Source organism: Rhea americana, unplaced genomic scaffold (genome assembly GCF_003343005.1).
Source record: "Rhea americana isolate MKP2758 unplaced genomic scaffold, rheAme1 scaffold_397, whole genome shotgun sequence".
Classification (NCBI taxonomy): Eukaryota; Metazoa; Chordata; class Aves; order Rheiformes; family Rheidae; genus Rhea; species Rhea americana.
In genome coordinates, this window is record NW_028186531.1 from 105,864 (window position 1) to 127,251 (window position 21,388).

Genomic DNA, 21,388 nt, shown 5'->3' on the forward strand with positions numbered 1-21,388 from the left:
TCTCTCTCTCTTCCCTTCCTTCCTTCCCCTTGTCTTTATCTCTTGTAAATGCCAAAGGTGAAATTTTAATTAGCTGGAGAATTACCTTTAAATTCAGCGAGACCAAGATCTCCTCTCCTCCCAGATGATTAACATAACTGTAGTATTTGCCCTCGGTTTGCTTGTGAAGGTTGTTGTAGTTCTAGGGGCTGGAAGGTAACCAGATAAAACTCTACTTTGAAAYTGAAGTATAATTGACATGATGGCTGAGCCGATGGAAGGGAGAGGGTGGTGTTTCTTTCTGAGGAAGAACAGTAGCAAAGGGGAAGGTGGAAAGAACYAGGCACAAAGTGCTCAATGGGATGAGTCTGATGCAACCCGTGTGTATCTACTTTTTTTGATAATTTTGCTACTCTCATAGGTATAGTCGGAGCCTAGGAATCTTACTGCAGATATGCTTAGAGAAATGTACCAAGTCTTTGCTTTTCCTGAAATAACTATGTGGCTTTTATTTCTCGCTTTTCTGGACTCAGGGCAGCACTGGACAGTTACTTTCAAATCAGCAGGACCCAAGAGCCAGCTGCAGTATCAGCTCCACGTCTGGAGCCTTCACATATTCCACGAGGCAACCAGGAACACAGCTCAGATGAAACAATAGAATTGAGTGACTCTGACAGCAACACTTCTGCTGAGGAGGAGGAAGAGGTGGATGTTGAAGTTCCACTGTTACCACCAGCCCAGGAGACACCTACACCAGCTAGCTTAGGAGGTTTGTGCTGTATTTGTTTTGTGTGAAGACTTAGTTTCAGAAACTCATCTCCCTGCTACCAAACTCAGCAGGGAAATTCTTTTGAGCTTCGCAACAGACGGTGCAAAGAGATCACTATGCCCACAGCTGAGAGGAGCAGGTTGCTACCACAAGGCTTTCTGGCAAGCAGTTCTAAGAGCAGTAGCAGCAATGAGTGATTTGATAAGATTAAATATAATCTTATTGCTATTTTCAAGTTATAAATAATCCTGGAAATGTTGAAAATAACTTCATGTTTAGAGATGGTTGCTTAGAACACTTCCTCCTTTATTTATTACAAAGGGATATTACTGGAAACATCAGGTGACGTCTCTGGATATAGCAGTGCTTTCCCTTCTCAGAGAAGGATGTGATTCACGATTTTTAAAATTATTTGGGACTTCATCTGCTTCAGTTCAGAGTTTTCTTGTCTCTTCTGTAACKTCTTGTAACACTTAGCTGAGGAGATTCTGAGGCACTTAGGACAGTGGGCTTTTTGTTTCTCTTCTTTCCCCAGCTTTTTCTGTCTGGCAATTTGTTAGTTAAACTCATGTTCAGACTGCTGCGCTCTTTTTAGTGAAAACAAGAGWGACAAACAATTGTTGTGGTATTCAGGGTTAGTGATACCGAGAGAATATGTGAACAAGAGTTTCTCAACTTCAGACTCTAAGGAATTTCTTGAAGMCTTTTTGGGGTACATCTATGAGGTGTTTTTTGAACAGACTCATTCCAGYCACTCCGAGTTTGTCTTAACACGTGACATAAGCTCAGACTGTTAAGTGCTGCATGAGATCATATGAACATACGCTCTCTCTTCTGGATTCTCTGGAGTCCCCTTGTCCTTTATTTTTGCTTGTAAAAGCACTGATTCTTGTTCATCCCTGAACTACAGAGGCTGAAAACCTCTTACTGGCATTAGCCAGGGTAAGGTGATACCTTTTTGCTGGCTTGATGGTTTCTGCCTTGAGTACTAATTGTGACTAATTTGTTTTATCAGGAGATTGGGGGGTGGGAGGAGGTGGCAGTGATTTCTGCTCCTTTTTCAGTATGCTAGTGGTGATAATCCAAACATAATGCCTCTGTGTGTCTGTGCTTCAACAGAAGGGCTAGCAGAGGCCTGACACAAAAAACATATGGCCTGGCAGAATTGATAGTTCAGATAACTGCAAGCTAGAAAACTGTTTAAGACAGGGAAGAGGAACAGACAGCATATTGTAAATGCTTTCTTGGCACAAGCAATGTGCATACTTTGTGCATGCTCTGGCAAAATAACTTCTACATATGGATGTCTGACTGTCTCTTGAGCACAACGATTCAGGGTTGTAACCTTAACATCAACCCAGCCGTAGGCCAATATGAAGATATGCTTGTTTCCAGCAGGTCAGGAAAATCCAGATAACAATTGCTGTCTTTAAGAGCTCTCTTTTTGTCAGTGAGCATGCTGTAATTCTGCTTCTTTCTATAAAAGAAAGCACAGTTTTTTGGCATTAATCTTACATGATGGAATGGCTTGCACACCAGCCGCCTGATCTTCTGTATCCAAGATGTTGATCTGAAGCTTTGTATGTAACCTGTGCTGCTGTTGCACTGCTAGTGCCCTCATGCTTATAGATCAAGTCAAGGAGACATTCCACCCCCCTTAAGTATCAGTTCAGTTAATGCTTTTCCAATCAATGCTTTCTTTAGTTTCCAGTCAGGCCCAAGCAGAGCCACTTTCAGCTYTGCCTTCCTCTACAGAACATGGAAGTCATGAAAATGAAGAGGATGACATCCAGCAAAAGCAGGTAAAATTACCTATATGCTTTGGGGGACAGACTAAAGATGGTGAATGCTGCATTTGTCTAAATTTTGTCTYTTTTTTTCTTATTCTAGAGAACTCCACCAAAGAAGCTGGACACGTTGGTTTCTGTTGCACCTTTGGATGAGGAAGAAGGGGATACCTGTGCCATCTGCTTCGAGCAGTGGACCAATGCTGGGGGCCACCGTCTCTCAGCATTGCGATGTGGACACCTCTTTGGCTACACCTGCATTGAAAGGTGGCTAAAAGGACAGGCAGGAAAGTGCCCCCAGGTAAAGATGGACATTTACGTGCGTTGAAGAGGGCTTGCTATTAGGTAACTTTTGCTGCAGGCATGATCACAATAACAATTACAACTGCTTGCTGCATAAAGCATCCACCTTTGCATGCTGTCAGAAATAACAAAAATCCCCATTATTTTGACGTAACTAGGTCAGGAACAACTAGCACTGTCTGAAAGGGAGAACTTTACCTTGGCTTTTCTCCCTGAAATAGAGTATCTGTGAGTGGTAGACTCAAAAGTTTGAGACTTCAAGTGCCAAACCTGTAATTGGTTTCACGGTGGTCCTGGAGTGTGGGGATGGGAGAGTGCACATGTTCCTAGAAACAATTAAGCATAAAGAATATATTATTGGATGAGASACCAGTTTGAGGGAAGCATTGAGAGAAGTTTGAGAAAAGCATTCAKTAGATCAATCTTCTATTTTGAACTGTGTATGCTTTTATAGCCTTTAAGCAGGTCAGGTTATTTAGGTAGTTTACAGAGTGAACTGAGCAACAAGCTCCATCTTTTAATGTTTGATTGCAGATGCTAGGTTTTATTTTTCCAGGACATGCTTTTTGTTTTTATTTATTTTTTCCCCCTCCTTGGGTAATACTTGTCCCTTTTGATTAGGTCTGCATTCTTCTTCTATTCCTAACTCATTTTCTCCAGAAAGTGAGGTTAAAAAAATAGGTCAGGGTRCCTTGTAAATAGAATTAAATTCTACTGCTTTCCAACTCTGTGGCTGGAAGCCCCGAATTTCTCTGGCTTTTTTATTTTGAGATCTTCATAGCCTTGCCTGACTTTCTGCAAGATTCTGTCCTCTGAACAAGAAACTTCCTGACRTGCGCTATGATTAAATGTAACAAACTACTGTTCCCATAGCAAAGGCTCTGGATCTCGTTTTTCTCATCTCTTTCAATTCTGCGTAAGCTTTTTAGAGCTTTGTGACTTCTTTCTTCTTGTTTATTTACTTTTGTTTTGAAATAAGGGGAAGGGCTCCAGAAAATGGCACCACTGCTATGCAGATTCTRCTGTATTTTGTCAAGCATAATGTATTGTTAAATAATTATCTGAGGAACGAACGCTAACAGTTCATAAGGGTATTTGCTACCAGTCTCTCTTCTAGCAGTGTAATTACTGAAACTTTCTTAGGAGAACTTGGTCTGGAGGCAGCCTGGCAGCTCGATCGTCTTCAGTTTCAGTTGCTGTTCTTGGCGGTTGGATGTTCTCTGATTGAATGGCACAAAGTTGCTGTGTGTGTCGCTCTGTGTACTAAGTGGCTTGAGTGCAAGTTACTGTGAAATTGCAGCATGCCAAATCCTGCCAGTGACAGCTGTCAGCTGCCAGGAGAACTATCTTAGCCACTTACTGCTTTGCAAAGCAGTTCTTTGCAGAGAGAGGGGGGGAAGTGGTTCAGATCTGGGACTACAATCCATGCTACTAAATAATAGATAAGTGTGACTTTTAAGCATATATAGTAATTTAAGATTCAAAAGTAATTTGAGGCTCATTTGATCTGAGTGTTCACTACTGTTTCAAAGTGAGGTTTGTTGATTACAAAAGAGGCAGACTTGCAGATATCATGATTTTTCTCCAGGTCTCCAGTTCAAGGAGGTATTGTCTCATCTTGTGTGTGTGTGTGTGTGTTTTTTTTTTTTTTTTTTAAGAAAAAACCCAAAACACTAGAATACTTAATGATCACAGTCAGATGCACAAAATCATTTAAATATATCTGAATCTGCTTGTATCACTGGAATCTATGGGAAATCATTGTTTCATACTGGTGTAAGAATGCTTTTGTAGATTTGGGCCTATGGGATTTGATCAAAGGAGTATAATATGAAAATGATGGAGGTCAGAATACTTTATGGATGCCTGAATACTTATCTGTTGTCTGAGCAGCCAGTCTTGATGCTCTCAAAGTAGAAGTAGGACTAGTGTCTTGTTTTGGACTTCTTTATTTGATTTATTTGTAGAACTTACCTGAGTATGCAGTGTCCTTGGTGTTTTAGCAAAACAAATTCGATGGAAAGAAAAGAGATGCATCATTAAAGGTGCAATAGGATACAGAATCTAAAACATTGTAGTAGTCCTCATTAGAGCTCTAATGTCTGCATGAAGTAAACACGCTGTTACCTTTTCGCTTCTGTGAACTTTTCTTTCTTTTTTTTTTCTTGTGAACAACCCTTCCCTTCAGAACTAAAAAGATACCCCAAAAGAATAACAGCTTGTAGGGATGCATAATTTGGATTTTTTCCRACTAAAAAACTATTTTTTCCCTAAATTCTTGTAGGAAAAGCTAACCCTTTCTTTTATTTTAGTGCAATAAGAAAGCAAAACGTTCTGACATTGTGATCCTGTATGCTCGGACTTTGAAAGCGCTGGATACCAGTGAACAGGAACAGATGAAAAGGTATCTCCACTTAAAGAYAAAACCTCACTAATCAAGTGTCAGGCTGCAGCTTTTCTTGACTCTTACTTCGTGCTTTAATTTGCTGTAGTTTCTAAAGCAGTTTGTGCATTCCCTTAACTTGAATTATCATGACTATGGCTTTGCTAATATACCAAGATTTTGCTATGTTTTGCCTGTGTTACTCAGAAGGAGAGTTTGATTTTTAGATAGGAATTGTGGTACCTCATGGCACTGGAGTTGCAAAAGCTATCTTGTGCTGTATCCTGAAATGCCACCATAGGAGAATATGTGGAGCTGTTGCCAAAAAGCTCTATGTTGCTAATTCATCGTTTGATGAGAAAAGCCAAGCATACTTAGAAATGTAAGGGAAGTGAATAACTGACCTTTTCTGCCATCTTTTTCTGTATGCATTAAGCATTGTAGTCTCTCGTATGAATCACTTTCCATCTTGCTTTGTCAAACTCTTCAAGTAGCTTTACTTATAAAAGGTCAGCAAGCATTACTGTGACTCTGCTCCCCCCTGCAACTTAAATGTAGACTCTTTATTGAAAAAATGGGGAAAATAGCATGAAAATGACTGCTAAGTTCTCTTCTGTAATTTATGTTGCTAAACTTCGGTAGGATGCTGTCGCAGGTACTATCCTGAAATTTAAGGGCTGCAAATTTCCGAGTTCTCCYGAATCCTGTATTGAACGGAACTTAAGTGGGGTCTCCTTAACAMACGTCCCTAAGCATACCACTGTTCTTTCAATACCGTCTGCATTTAAAGTACTACAGAAACCTTGCTATCCTGGAAATAGTTAATTAGAAATACCTGTTCTGTCCAGCTTGCCACTGCTTGATGGTGTTAAAACTGTATGTTTAGAGGGATCATGCTTCCTGAATTGGTTGGACATTGCAAAACAAACTAGAAATAAGTGTTTTTTTCTTTTTCTTTTTTTTTCCTTTCTTTCTCTTTTTTCTTTTTTTTTTGTTTTTTTTTTGTTGTTAAGGACAGAAAGCATCATTTAGGTGTTTAAGTCTTGTTATTTCTCAGGGAGAGTTAAGTTACGTAATCTGCTGCTAGYGGCTCAGTCTTGCTGCAGCTCATGCCCATTTACTTCTTGCTGTGGCTCTTCCCCATAGCTCCTCTGCCTCCTGTTTTTGTTGGTAGGCAAACAGCGATGACTGCTTGTCAGTCCTGCTAAGTTGGCAATGGCTGCTTTGTGGCATGTAGCCATGAATGGAGGAAGAAGGTGAGCATTAAGGAAAAAAATACATCGATATTTAGCTTTGAATTAGGTATAAGACCATGATTTTGTTCCTCAGATGCAGTAAAGCAACTCTTCAGGTTCTGGGTACTCGTGTAAATAATGTTTGTGGTTAAAAATAGTATTTCATCCGTTCTTTATGCAACAAAAATCATGTCAAGAAGCTATAATGAAATGGCAGAATCTTGTCCTTAGTAAACATGCAGGATCAGGCCTGCATATTTAAAAGGTGCTTGGGCAAACTGGATTTTTCTGCACATGCTCTACTGAAATGATTGAATTACTGCAGCTTTTGAAGTGCAGCATGCAGTGGTTGCTGTTGTAGACCAAATGTGCAGGTAGCTTTAGGGAATCTTAACATTTCTTTTCCCCTTTTCAATCATACRTGCGTATGTGAAAGAGAAATTGAAGTATGTTATCAAAACTACTGTGCTAAATTGTGTATATGTACCTTTTAGGTATGAGGTGAGGTGGTAGTAAGCATGGCTTCTATATAGACACTGCACAGAGATACTATTTGTATCTGTATATTTTCTGGCACAGGTGTGTTTTCCTGAGATACATAACTACTTATTTGTAGTAGAAAAAAGCTTGAAGATCTTCCTGTGTTGTGACGTGCTGCATTAGAGACTAGTATGTTACATGGACATTGATGGCATAGAATTTGCTGAACTGCTTCTGCAGAAAATATGGTGGGATTTTTTCCCCCTTTCTTCTCTACTAAGTTAGCACGTTTAGAGAGGTTAAGGAGAAAGACTGTTCTTTCTTTAGAACAATACTGGAGTGAATCATTCAGTACAATTGCATAACTGAGAACATCTTGAAGGGAATGTACTGGTTGAATGTTATATCAGATTTTCTATTACTTTTAAATTTACCTGACTGTGACCTGTGTTGAAACAAAGCCTAAGGATGGGTGCCAACAGCCCAGAGAAGCATCCTAGGTGTGATACCKAGTCCTAAAGACTTTTCTTCTCTTCTTCCTCCAGTTCTTTAGAAAAGGAGCAAATGTTGCGGAGACAGGCAGAGCTGGAATCTGCACAGAGCCGTCTCCAGCTGCAGGTTTTAACAGATGAATGCAGCAAACTCCGCAAGCAAGTCCAGGTGAGTCTTGCCGCTGCTGCTGCTAACAGACAGTGGGCTCCCTTCCTCTTCAACCTCTGTTCTTTGCTTGTTTCTTTAGGAAAGATAAGACAGGCTTTCAGCACTGACAAGYGATGAGATTTAGTAAACAGAAGTGGTGAATCATCAGGAGTATCCTAAGCATCCCAGGCTGAAATGCTCTTACAGCATTTCTTTCAGCCTTAGAAACAAAGGCTGAAACCTGCGAGCAGAGCTTAACAGTGGGGTTTTGGGGCCACTGCTGTTGCAGGTCCCTTAGGCTTTGTGGATTCCTGGCAAGGCCTGGTAATACAGCACCAATTTATTTTTTTTCTTCATCTGTCTCTAAATGTATGAAAATAGCTTTAAAAATCTTTATAGCAAACCTGCTAATGGGACCTACTGTCACTAGATAGTCAAAAGCCTTTGAGAAACAGTTTGTGAAGAAGTATTCTTGTGGCTCATTGCAAAAAATCTTGTAATTTTCCACTGTAAAATGGCTACTGAAGCTGAGTACTCTCTTGCAGCATAAAATTCTAATATTAAGTTAGTTTTTAAATATCTAAATGCCTTCTGTAAGCTCTTCCTTTTCTGGAGAGGAGGGGGAGAAGGAGGAAAGGTCAATCAAGACAATCTTAGGTATCATCTGGTACCATCAGACCTGCCCTGTTGTTAAGGTAGGGTGAACGTATAGGTTGAGCATCTGCTACGAGGCACCTCCATCCCCTTAGAACACATCTTACTGAAAATTAAATGACAGGTTGCATTGAGGACTGCTTTTTTTTTTTTTTTCTATCATGCAATGCAGTGATACTTTGTCACCTGTCACAGCTGCTTGTGCCTGTTGCCTATAGAGTGTGGATTTTGGTACTTCTGGCTGTGACTCTGGCATGTTTGACCAGTATTAAGGTTTTCAGAACCTGCTTCACAGACAAATTACTGCTCTCTGTATGTTGAATGAAGTAGATTATATCCTGTCTAATCGCTTGCTTAGTTTTATGCTGTTCCCTGCTTATGGAGTTCTTCACAGCCTCACACTGTTCATGTCTGTAACGTCTGTACATCCTCTTTGCTTAAAGTCTTCCTTTGTGACATACCGTGAGGCTTTATAAATTATGCAGGCTAAATTCCTGCATAAGGCTGTATGCTCATCAGGGCTAATGCAGGAATTGGTCCGGTTAAACTTTGGCTTAAGGAAAATGTGAATAAGGTAAAGCCACAGGTTCTGTAATATCTTCCTGCAATTCTGTCGGTGTGCAATGATAAAGTATCCAGTCTAACTGAATTGAAGTCACATATTATAAAGATTAAGTACCCGTGTTCTTAAGCTCTGTTTCAGTATTTATACTGCATTCATCACTGTCCTGTAGTGGTTAATGTGAATGCTGCAGGCAATTTTAAGGTGCTTGTTTAGACTATGACTAAACTGAAAGAAAGTAGATACAGTTTGCTGGGGAGCAAAAAATCAGAGGGAAGTCTGGAATAAGTCTCCAGGCTGCTCAATTGTATTCTGAGCAGATGTGTAACTAATTCCTTATTTTATGAGAGGTCATCTAGTAAAGCAACTACTTGGAAAAGAATCGTTTGAATTGGAAGGGGCCTCTGGAGGTTTCTAGTCCAATTCTTCTCCTCAAGGCACAGCTGACTTCAGCACTAAATTGGGCTGCTCAGGACACTGTCACGTCAGGTTTTGAGTATCTTCGAGTAGCACAGCCTCGCTGGGCAATCTAGTGTTTGGCCATCCTCACTGAGGGGGGGAATATATATATTTTTTTTCCCTAAATTTTGTCAGAATTTGTGTTGCAGCTTGAGTCTGCTGCCCTTGTCCTTTCAGTAAGCAGTGTTAACTGAACACAGAAGAAGACATGTTTAATGATTTTTATGTTTGTTTATGGCTTTATATGCTGAAGTGCCATGAGATTATACAAGAAATCTGTGAAACCCCTTTATGTTCAGAGGCATGTTCAATAATACAAAATTTGTTGTGTAGAATGTTATTGGAAGAATTATACTATGTTCACTGCTGCATGTAAACCTTGGTGTCTGAAGTCTTATGGAAAATAAATGCCATCAGATTCCTTCAAAAAGTCATTGTGAACCCCCCYTTTTTTTATTGCTAACGTGCTTGAAGGCTGTGCCTCATCAGCAGTCATGTTGACTGTCCTTTATGCTAATAAAATTTTGTGTGCCAAGTAGATTCCCAAGGGTAGGGAGAGAGTTCCACTTAATTTGTAAGACTTATTTCTGAAGTCTCTCAATTTCAAGAAAATTACTATGGAGCTCAAAACTGAGTCCTGGATCACAGGGCTTGGATTTTGTTGAGTTTTGAGCATTAAAAATTGTTAGAGAGTGTATTAATTAGCTGTTAATATGCATAGAGAAGAAAACTCTACTTACGAACTCCTGCCCTTTCTCTTTATTGAGACTGTGTCTACAGTAAGACTTTGTATTTCTGTAGGGTTCATCCATTGCATTTAAATGTAAAGATGGAACTAATACTCTTTGCATTTTAAAATGTCTGGTTTTCTTTTAATGAATGATTTGCATATGAATTCACTAATGACAATCCAAAATTCTTGAAAATTCTATATAATTTCCTGCATTTTTTTTCTTTCCCATTAAGCAGTCCCCCATGATGGTGGGGGACCCATTAGCTGTGACCTTTTCTTGTTCGTTTATATGCTTTTACCCTCCAGTTCACACAGAAGGAAGTTCTCAACAGCACTGTTTCTATAAGTGAACTTGTAGAGTGTGCGATGTGGTGCTGAGCACTGCACATGGCAGGCTCAGGTGTGAATTCTGGAAGTGCTGCTGAAGYCCTGCTTTTGCCACAAAACTTCTTGTCTAAGCACAAAGACAATTTTTTTTTCCCTTGAGAATTGGATGTGAAATAACTGTAGTGCTCATCCTGGTTCTGCCCAAATTTTTAGTAAAAGTTAATTAACGATGATAAACAGTCAATCTCTAGCCTCCAGCCTTAATATCCTTAGGATGAACAGGAGCAGGGAACKCGTTTTTGAGGGTGGGAAACAATTTGGAGCAGTCAAGGGAGGATGGGGCAGAGAGGTGGCAGGAGGCTGCAAGCTGTCGGGGAGAAGAAAGCAAGTGTAAAAGTGATCTTCACAAAGGTGAGTTTATACTGCAGAGCTGCGCTGGATGTAACAGAAGAGCTTTCTTACTTGGTGAGGCCTGTTGAAAATGCTGTGGGCTCCTTTCCCGACTGACTTTGAACCTAACCCAAAGGGAAGTGGAAGGCAGGATGCCTGCAGCGTGGCAGCACGGCTTTAGGTTGTAGGGGCACGTATTTATCTCTGTTAATCACAAGGCTCAGGCCGTGTAGCGCGAGACAGCTGGTGTGTCTTCTCCAAGAGGTCTGTGGGAGCACAGCCAAAAAGTGACATTTATCTGATAACTGCCTTTGTCTTTAAAGCTTTGTACCGGCTCCTAAGACTGTAACAGGATACTTGAAAGCAAACTGTCTTGAATTCATTGTAGCTGCTTCSCTTTCCTATGCAGTACACTGTCCTGGGTCTGCTGCTCGTTTGCACTCCTCAGAAGAAAATTTTTATATCATTTTCTTTCCTGCAAGCTGTGTGCCTGTGTTCACTTGTCACAGCAATGATGAACTGAGATCGAGGAGGCAGTCATAGTGCTTGYGGAGAGAGATGTTTGTCTGCCAGACCTTCAGTCAACAGCAAGAATCAGAAGACCTCTGAACAGAACAGTCTTATACTACCAGTGCTCTTTGGGGCACAATTAGTGTGATTTAGTTCTGTATTGTAACACTTTTAATCACCTTGGTAATGTGATTTCTGCGGGATTCTTCCATTGCATTTAAATGTAAACATTGAACTAATAATCTTTGCATTTTTAATTACCTGGCCTCCTTTTTCATAGAGAGCTTGCATAGAAGTTGCATGTTGAACGGAGGTGGCAAGGAGAGTTTTTTGTAAGCTCCCCAGAGCAACAAGTAATTTCAGTCYCTTCTGATCCTAAGTGGTAGTGATCCTAAAGTTGCTTTTTTGAAATAATGAGCATATTAAATTTTTGAGTAAAACGTCACTTCCTTCTAGGTTACCTGTGTTTTTACTGACTGTTTAAGTTTGAAGCTATGGTTTTCATTTTAAGCARCCTGGTACCTCCCGCCCTTTTTTCCTTCCCAAATTCCTTTGTCTTTGCTTGCTGTAATGGGATCATCTTGAATCTCCAAGTTTGGTTTGTGTGCTGTTATGGAACTTGGAATGTAGTTGATGCAAAACAGATCAGACTTTTGGAAAGATCAGGACTGATCACTTCTTGAGCAGCTTCCAAAAGTTATATGGCTTGATGGTGCTATTAATGTAGAGTTCTGATTTTTGTTGCCTCTTTGAGAACTGCTGCTTTTGCTTAGGCTTAAGTGGTAGTGGCTGGTTCAATATTAAAGCTAGCTTGCAGTCTCCTAATATATGCATAATCTCACTCTTGTGGCCCTTCAATTGTTTAAAATTTACATAGTGTTTAAAGCATAATCTATGTTGTTCAGACAACAGGAAGTAAACAGCGATTTTCTTAACAGATACACTCCCTCTGATATATTGCCCTTGAGTGAGTTGAGCACACTGCTGTTCTGTACTGGCTGGTTTTGCCCTCGGATTGCAATAAACTGSTCAAAATGCTTTTTTGGACCCCTTGAGTTGAGTCATAATATGCTGATGCCGCTACTCCTCTACCCACCTCACCACTGGTGTGTGCGTGTGGAAGAGGGATTCTAGCAATAGCTTGTTAAGTTGCTCCTGGTGGGCTAACGAAAGCTGCTCTTGACACGGGCTCTGCTGAGCATCCATGAGCGTAGATCAGTTGAGGTCTGGGAAGGTGACGGGGGAAACAAGGCTGGAGCTCTTAAGAGCGGTGCCGTTCCTGGAATTTGCTGGCCAGGGTTTACAAGAATAGAGTTATCTCCATTAAACAGACTGCCTTGTTTCCTGCAATATGCTTTATGGGGAAACTAGRGTTTTTATTTCTTTTATGAGGTATTCTGGAAATTCTGGAAAATGGTTCTAATTGACTTTCTCTTGTGGTTCAGTTGCATGTAATACTTGGCAGTTCATTCTCTTCTAAACAGCATTGATCTGGTAATAATAGTTACTGGCTTTTATATGTTGCCCAAGAGCCCTTTCTCTTCGCACAGGATCTAGCACATACAATCACAGACTTTGAGTAGATTTTTGCCAGAGCTTGCATAGCTTCTCAAATGCTTTTATTGCTCTGGAAATTCAGTGGTTCAAGAACATCAGGGGAATGGCACAGTCCATATTGTCTACCGCTCTCTGGGGACAAGTATACTTTGTGTAGGTGGAACAGATAACGCATGAAGTTATGTCTCCAGTGATGCATTAAAGCCCTCTGGGCTCTTTTTCTTTGCAGGAGCTGAAGGCTCTGGTGGCCCAGCACAACGCGACTGCTTCTCAGCAACCTGGCAGCTCCCGCACCTGCTTCCCAGGTGGTCTCCCCTCCAGCCAGAGCCAGCGCAAGTACCACTTTGAAAAGGCCTTTGTGGTGTCTCAGGCTGGAAGCTGCAGGGTTATGGCATACTGTGACTCACTGAGCTGTCTTGTGGTATCACAGCCTTCTCCACAGTCAACTCTTGTTCCTGGTAACTAAGCAAATCAAGATTTGGAGTTTTACAGGTGGTAATTAGAGGCGTACAAAAATTATGTTCTTTGCTTGCTTCCCCCTTCTCTGGTTTGAGCTTTGCACCTGCTTCGTAGACTGGGAGCACTTGTAAGATGCCTTCTTATTTGCTTGGCCCCTGCTTTGGTAACTCTCACCTAGTGAGGTGAGGTGACTTGTCTCCCCCTCGCGTTTGTGGTAGACTGCTCGCAGAGGATCTCTGGCTCGTCTGCATAACTCTCCTCTCTGTAGGAAGGCAAAAGGTATGTCTGGTATTTCTTGCAAAAATGAGTTTTCTGAAAGAAGGAGGCAGTACACAAGGGCATGCAGAGGAGCTTTCAGTGCTTGAATGAGAAACTTTGCTTCTGAATTGTAGGCGGATTGTACACACTTTTTTTTTCGTTGTTTTAAGTTAAAATAAAAGTAAGCTGAAGCAATGTTTCCCAGTGGGGAAAGAGGAAGCCAAGAAGCCTTTAGACAGCCCTGTTTCTGACTTACTGTTGTGGTCATGGGCAAGTAAACTGATGGCTGGACCTATATTGACTTTTTGTTTAAATGCTACAAATGCTACAGTAGGAGTCTGAGAGACTTCAGTTGCAAAGTGTTTTGAAGTTTCTGAATGATGAAACATGTTTATTATTATTACTTATTTGGATAATGGTTTGGGAATTTGTGTGTCTTATCTGGGCATAAGAAAACTGTTCCCTTAGGTTTTTTTCTTTTTTTTTTTTCTCTGGCTTTTGAGCCAGGAAACTGTCTTGGCATGAGTCTCTGAATGGGGACTTTGTGGTGACTCTAGTAGCACACAGATTAAGTTCACCTGTAACCATTCTTTGCAAATATATTTGTTCTCTAAATAGCCACCTAATCCCACTGTGCATGTATTTATCTAAGCCAGAGTGTCTTTGAAGGAATTGTTATAAGAGCAGCAGGCTCTTGTAGCACTTCAGTGTTGCAATTCTTAAGTTCTCTCCTGATGGCTGAGGTTGTTAAGGGTTTTGTGCTGGTGCCATTTAAATTATAGACTGATGTATGTTGCAGTTCCTGTCCAGAACAACAGCTAACTTTTTCATGTATGTCACACCGTGTTTTTTGTTATGGGCATTGTAGTTCTGACATGAAATCACTAGTTCCAGAGACTCCTCAGCAGTTGACTGGGTGGCCTGCCTTACACATATGCAGCTTCTCAATAACCTGCTTTATCCTTCTACTGTGACAGGTTGTGGTGTTAAGATGATGAGTGCGGCCAACCTGAAGAGCAGTCAGTACATCCCCATCCATASTAAACAGATTCGGGGACTGGCTTTCGGCAGTCGAGCAGACGGCTTGCTGCTGTCTGCTGCTCTGGACAACACTCTCAAACTAACCAGGTGAGTCTTSCTGTGGAAGAGCAGTTTCTCAGCTGAGTTTTGCTCTGTGCAAGAGGCTGGATTTTGTTCTATCTCACTCTGAATGTGTATTGCAGCAGTTACTGTTCTGCTTTCTAAAGGGTGCTGGTAAAATGACATCAGGTCTGTTGAACRTGGAAACTAAGAGAAGCTCTTGCTTTCTGATCCTTTTAGACTGAGGTGATATGGAGTTGCCTGTCTGTGATGTTTTCCCCATGGAGATCTCAGTGGGAAGCAAATAATTCTGCACAGATTGGGCAGGTTGTGTTGAGACGCAAATGTAGCATAATGTATAGATGTGATATTTCCTGTCTGCTTGGTTGTCTGTTACTACAGTGACATGTGGAGCATGAGGGCTTACATGGCATAAAGCAAAGAGATGAGGGGCAGTTTCTTTTCTTTTGGGGGGATGTTGCTCTCTCTTGCTCTAATGTTGGTTTCTTTCTTTGTTAACTTCTGACAGATCGTGGAATTAATCTGGCATGTGAAGTGTTTGGTAGGATCACTGAACATGTGCTTGAGGAGCATTGGCTCAGTAGAGCTAGAGAGACTTAAAGAAGTGTATTGAAGTCTAATTRTACAGATGCTGAGAAAGCAAATTCTCCAGTCCTGGTGGAATTTACAACARATTAGTGTGAGGAGCAGTACAGAGCAGCAAGAAACGCAATCTCAAGCTTAAGATGATTCAAAACTTTGACTAACTGAATCTTATTGAATTAAAGGAACATCTTTATGCACTCCTATCTATAAGTTAGGACAGGATTAGGCAGGATAGGTGTCTGTTATGTGAATGATTAGTCCCAATTCCTTCATCTGAGTGTAAAGATAACAGAGAACTTAATTCTGCATCAAGAATTTCAAAAATGCTTGCTCTCCCGTTCCTGTTGTCATGTTGAAATGTTTGCCAGGCTAGTTCAAAGTAAATCAAACTGCCCCTCTGTGAGGCATGTCAGATTTCTAACTGATGAGGTTGGTATCTTTTCACAACTTAATCTGGAGCGTGGCATCTTGTCACTGKGTAGGTTCAGACACTGGACTCCCAAATCTGCTTCTCATGACCTGATTGAGTGCATCAGAACTTCTGATTTTCTTGCCTTTGTGCTTGACCTCAGAATGTGTTGGAGACAAGGACTTGTTTCAGCAACATCTTCGTATTTCTTTCAGTCCCTCAGTGATGCTCTCAGTTCTGTCATCTTTTCTAGATACTAAGAAATTCTCTAGTAACTTCCTATTTCCATATTTCCTAGTTGTGCCACCTAGAGAAATATCCAGTGTGTCATCAGGTCTCCTGTTCTGGCTTGCAAGTGTCTAAAAYAGCACTGAGGCCTTGGTGTTTTTCTGTTTTTAACCAATCACTGATCTGATATCAAACTCCACATTATTATTTTTCACTAGTTAATTTTGTTTTTGTGGGTTTTTTTTTTCTTAATACTTACCTGGGAGCAATCAGTTGCTCCTCTGGAATTCTTCTGAGCATAATTGTCTTCCCCAAGGAGAAACCTACATGTTGTAGAAGATACCTGGATTACTTTGGTACACACTCTCTTCTGCCTCATACTAGYCTAAATGCGCTGAGCCTGCATTGATGATACCTCCCTTTGGTGTCAAAGTAGAACATACTTACAGTTTCATCCACTATTTTGAGTTGTGCCCCCTATGCACAACCCTCTCTCCCTCTTTTTTCCCAGCCTTCCACAAATTCATTTTCTAAAGACTTACCAGTATAAATTCAATGCTTTTAACTGTCTGTCTTTACCCCACTTAGTGGCTCACTCTTGTTTAAATTGGATTCTTTTGAGACGAAAGTGCTGTTCCCCTCATACCAAGACAGAGGGAAACAATTAACAAGAGACAATCCAAAGAGATGAGACCTGTGATCTCAGGAATATGCAGTATTACGGGATTATGCTAGAGTGGCTTCTCCTAATTGTTTCCAGAAAAGTAACTTAACTCCCCCTTTCCCGTAAGACAGCTGAGACTCTGCTCTGAGAYTTCCTTTCCCTGTCTCCAGAGATCAATCTGGAAAAGGAAGTATTGCCTTGGAACAACTGTAAATCACTTGACAATTTCAAAGTGATTATTCTGTCTAGATTTTTCAAATTAATGTCTGGTGTACTGGAGGAATTAAATTCAGTCTGAAGAGAGAGATGYTTCTTTCTAAAGACTTCAAAAAGCTACATTTGCCTGCCTTAATTATGCTGTTTTCTCATCAATAGATGCTTGTGTGAAGGGCTAACACTTGGCTTTCCTCCTGCAGCTTGGCAACAAACACTGTGGTACAGACATACAACACTGGTCGTCCTGTGTGGAGCTGCTGCTGGTGTCTTGATGATACAAACTACATCTACGCTGGGCTGGTTAATGGCTCTATCATGGTATATGACTTGAGAGACACAAGCTCTCATGTCCAGGAGCTGGTCCCTCAGAAGTCCAGGTATGGCTTAAAAATTTATCACTGCCTCTCAACTTCCCTAGCGTATTTTAAGCTAAACAAAGCTTCCTTCATAAATTGTACAGTAATTGTAATAGTGTGAATTGTTTTATGAGCATGTGAATTTATTTTTTTAATACCCAAACGTAGCTAAGCCTTTCATAAGGTCACGTGGTACATGCAGAATTTAGTATGAGCACATGGCTTCTACATCTTGTTAAGGTGTACAGCAGTCAGAAATGGACCTGCCAGAGCAGCCTAATGTAGTATTACTACTACTACTACAGTCTATACAGTAAAATAGTACTACTTTTTGTTTGAGAGCTARGTTTAGTGCTTGATGTGGAAAGGACAAATTATTAAGAGGTCTGAGASACTCTGGCACTTCCATCTCATCTACTCAAGGGAATCAAATGTTGATTTAAAACTGTATCTCAGAGGGATTTTCTGTAAGATATATGTGGATTTACACAGTGTGAAGACCAAAATAGGCTGACTTGCCAAGATAGGAACAGACTGAGAGAGACTTAAGGCAAGGCAGGCTAAGATGAGTCTCTGAGCTGTCAGAGGTTCTTGTTTAAACACCTTGGGGGAGCTGCTTTTGTCACTCAGTACTTGGCCTGCCCTTCACTAAAGGGAGCACCTTCCACAAATACCACATTGCTGACTGTCAGAGCCTGATGTCCATTGCCCAGATCTGGGGTGTTAAAAGCTGTGAATTGTGCCAAATCTCATGTATGCTTTATGATGCTTTCTAAAAACATAAGGTTTGTTAGTTGTGTTGAATTTCATAGTCTTATTCTTGACAAACCCCTTGGGATTCCTTTCTATAAGGACAGCTTTATAGCCACTAGTCTTATTAAGAAATGAAAGCAACCTAATTAAACTAGGGCATGCTTTTTCTTCAAGCATGCTGTAGATCCCTTTTTTGCAAAGTGCTTGCAAGGAGGGTAGCTCTGAAGTGGAGAGGCAGAATGCTGGCGTTATTACTGCAGCTGACAGCACTGACTCCTGCTAATTGTACTTCCAGGTGCCCCATGGTGTCACTATCGTACCTACCACGAATGGCCTCGGCATCACTGCCTTACGGTGGAATAGTAGCTGGCACCTTGGAAGGAGCCTGCTTTTGGGAACAGAAAGCTGGGACCTCTTACCGGCCTCATCACTTGCCACTGGAACCTGGAGGATGCATTGATATTCAAACRGAGATCAACACACGGCACTGCCTTGCAACATACAGGCCGAGTATGTAATGGGGWACATCTATAGCACCGTTTTCAATGTCATTCTGTCGTGCCATTTGTTGGGTTCAACAGCAGCTTTGATGCTGAGGCAGAGCAGAAATGTAGTACCTGCCTTGGCCATAGTAACGTGTGTCTGCACATAGATAAGAAATGGGTGGGGGAGGGAAAAGGAAGCTGCAAGGTGATGTTGTTTGTATTCCTGCTTAGCTCTGCACTGGCTTTATCTTCGCTGCAGCGTAACCGCTTCCTGGTTTTCTTGTGGGAAAATTCTTGGGTTCACAATGAAAATTTTCAAAGGCTACCTTTTTATTTTCATGACACAGGTAAAAATAACCCTTGCCTGCGTTGCGTGATGATGGAGCTGACCTGCAGCCCACTAAGAGAAGCCTGTGAAGATGTGGTGTGCTCCTCCAACCCCATTCAGACTTTCAGTGCTGGGCCCACCTGCAAGTTGCTGACCAAAAATGCCATTTTTCAGACCCCAGAGGAGGATGGCAGCATCTTTGTGTGTGCTGGCGATGAAGCATCTAATTCTGCCATGGTATCTCGTTTTTCTTTTCAGTGTGGTAGAGGGTTTTTTGCAATGCTTGGGGGTAAAGCCTTATCAGTCACAGCATTCATGTGTTATGATGGAAATTACCTTGTCAGAAACATTACTCTGTACAGGTTGGCAAGTACACACATCTTTTATGCTTTCCTATAGCAGAGAGATGAGGTATCCTTGGCTATCRGGAAAGTATTAGCCAAGGCTTGTGGTCCACTTTCATGGAGATGAATGTGGGCAGCAAGACCCTGTTGTGTACTAGAGGAATGCAGTTGGGCACGTTGWCAGAATTGGGTACTAAAACCTCACTGGAATAGCTAAGGCATGGCAGGATAGCTAATCTAAGTGCTGTGATGTATKGGCACAGGCTCTTTAGGAAAGACAGGTAGGGAAGACACAGATGGTTGCCCTTTATATGAAGGAGCAGCTCAGATGTTTAGAGGATCAAGCAGGGTGAGAAAGTGGACAAAGTCATCTTTAAGTAACTTGAGTCTCCAAATCACAAAGCCTTGTTCTTAGGGAGATTAAAGTCCTTAATGTTTATTGGAAGGGCAACGCAGCAGGAGTCCGACAGTCCGGAAGAGTTCTGGAGGGCATTAGGAACAGCTATGTAACAGGTGGTAGATGGAGTGATACTTGCTAAGTCTGTTCTTCAACAAATAAGGAAGGACTAGTCAAGGATGTGATAATCYGCAGGTACATTGGCTGTAATGACCCTGGAATAGTGGAGCTCAAGGTCGTGAGGGATAGGGGAAGGCAATTACAGAACCTGGCCTTCGGAAGAGGCAACTTGGCTTAATTCAGGGAACAGTTAGAGAACTGATCCTACAGAAGCAGTTCTTCAGGTGAAAGATGGTTGAGAATGGCAGATTTTTAAGGCCATCCACCTCCAGGCACAAGATCTGTTAATTCCAAAGCTCAGCAAAACAAGAAGATGGATCAGAGGCTGACTGGAGCTCACAACTGAACTCCCATGCACAAGGGACCTTCAGGTCTAGTACAAGCCATTAACAACTACTTTGAAAGCCCAATAAGCCAGCCAGTTTATCAGCCAAGAATGCTGTGGGAGGCTGTGTCAAAGCCTTGCTAAAATCAAGGTAGGTGACATCCGCTGATCTCTGCTTAGTACAGAKCTAGTCACAGAAAGCAATGAGGTTGGTGAAGCATGATGTACTTGTGTTAAATCCATGCTGTCAGTACAAAGGTATGTCTAACCCAGGCTTGGGCAGGATGGCCCAAAGTTCCTGCCCTTTACTTAGAGATCTCCTAGATGGGCTAATGGTAATGTTTAATGTTCAGGGGATGAGTGCAAAAGCACAGCAGTGCCTCAGGGTCAGCAGAGGCTGAGAAATGGCTGTGCTATAGAGGGAAGGCAAGCCTTTTCTCTAGAGAAAGGGAGCTCTGTTTTGAACGGGGGAGGAGGATCCTGCAGTCTTTGACCTTTTCTGTTCCACAGTTATGGGATGCTGGAAGTGGCACCTTACTGCAGAAGCTGCAGGCTGACCTACCTGTACTGGACATCTGCCCTTTTGAAGTGAACCAAACCCACCTCCTGGCTACGCTGACTGAGAAAATGGTCAAGATCTACAAGTGGCAGTGAAAGTGGTCTGCACACCTTTCACAGAGGGGCTTTCCAAATAGGCTGCTGATTAACCAGCCCTGTTGGCCTACAGCACCAGCACAGCTCCAGATTTAGCTTCCCTGCATGTGCAGCTTACAGGAGGTGGGATCTGCTACAGCACCTCCCTGGCAGTAGGGAGGAACTGGGACACACTGATGCCTGGAGCACTTCTTTTTCCTCCATCTTCCTTTTTAGCTCTATCCTTGTTTCTTCTTTGGTTAATTTTCTTCAGTCAAACTCAGCAAGCTGCCTCAGCACAGTGATAATTCTTGGAGTACCTCCAGCTTGTGTTGCTGCACCTTTTTTCCAGTGTGAATACAGTACTGGGACTTGCAAATCTCTTCTGTGAATCAACAAAATAAAAGGAACTTGAAGATCTGAGACTCCCACTGTACTTTGTCGTGGAGTCCTGTTGTGACTGACTGACTGAAGAGGTAGCAATTTTGGCATCTCCGTAGAATTATTGATACTTAATGTAAGAACAAGTTGCTGCTTTAAAGAACATATTCCTATATTCTCCCTTTTGAAGGTCTAGGGCAAAGGAGGCCAGCAGTTCTTTGCTCATGGGGAGAGACCTGTCTTGTGGCTGTGCAGAGAAGCATGGAAAATTTAGAGGGATTATTTTTTGTGTTTTGTCGTGAGCATATAATTTGCACTGTATCCCCTTAACTGTCTGCCTCCCCCATTTCCTTTCCCTTCTCCCTCTCCCCAACAGCCCAGGAAACTTGGACAATTTGTTTGTGGCGTATGAAACCTCTGTAATACTAGAGAAATACAGATAGGAAGGAGATATTTTTGTACTTTTGGTTGTAGCATCCATGATGCCCTTTTCTAAAGACACTGATGCACAGAAACAGCCAGTACCGTGAAAAGAGAATATTAGCTGCTTTTTTTATTGAAACTAGTAGAAACCTAGGA

General features: G+C 41.6%; 1 protein-coding gene across 1 annotated transcript in view; it reads left to right on the forward strand.

Annotated features, from left to right (window-relative positions):
- RFWD3 (ring finger and WD repeat domain 3) overlaps positions 1-20,846 on the forward strand; it is a 23,237-nt gene extending 2,391 nt beyond the window's left edge. The window contains exons 4-14 of the mRNA XM_085313827.1: positions 513-748; positions 2,453-2,550; positions 2,639-2,836; positions 5,151-5,242; positions 7,482-7,596; positions 12,997-13,225; positions 14,462-14,612; positions 16,888-17,064; positions 18,092-18,306; positions 18,629-18,846; positions 20,306-20,846. Of these exons, the coding sequence (XP_085169953.1) occupies positions 513-748; positions 2,453-2,550; positions 2,639-2,836; positions 5,151-5,242; positions 7,482-7,596; positions 12,997-13,225; positions 14,462-14,612; positions 16,888-17,064; positions 18,092-18,306; positions 18,629-18,846; positions 20,306-20,449 (1,873 nt within the window). The 3' untranslated portion in view covers positions 20,450-20,846. The remainder of the gene's footprint in view (positions 1-512; positions 749-2,452; positions 2,551-2,638; positions 2,837-5,150; positions 5,243-7,481; positions 7,597-12,996; positions 13,226-14,461; positions 14,613-16,887; positions 17,065-18,091; positions 18,307-18,628; positions 18,847-20,305) is intronic.
- Positions 20,847-21,388: the final 542 nt, after the last annotated feature.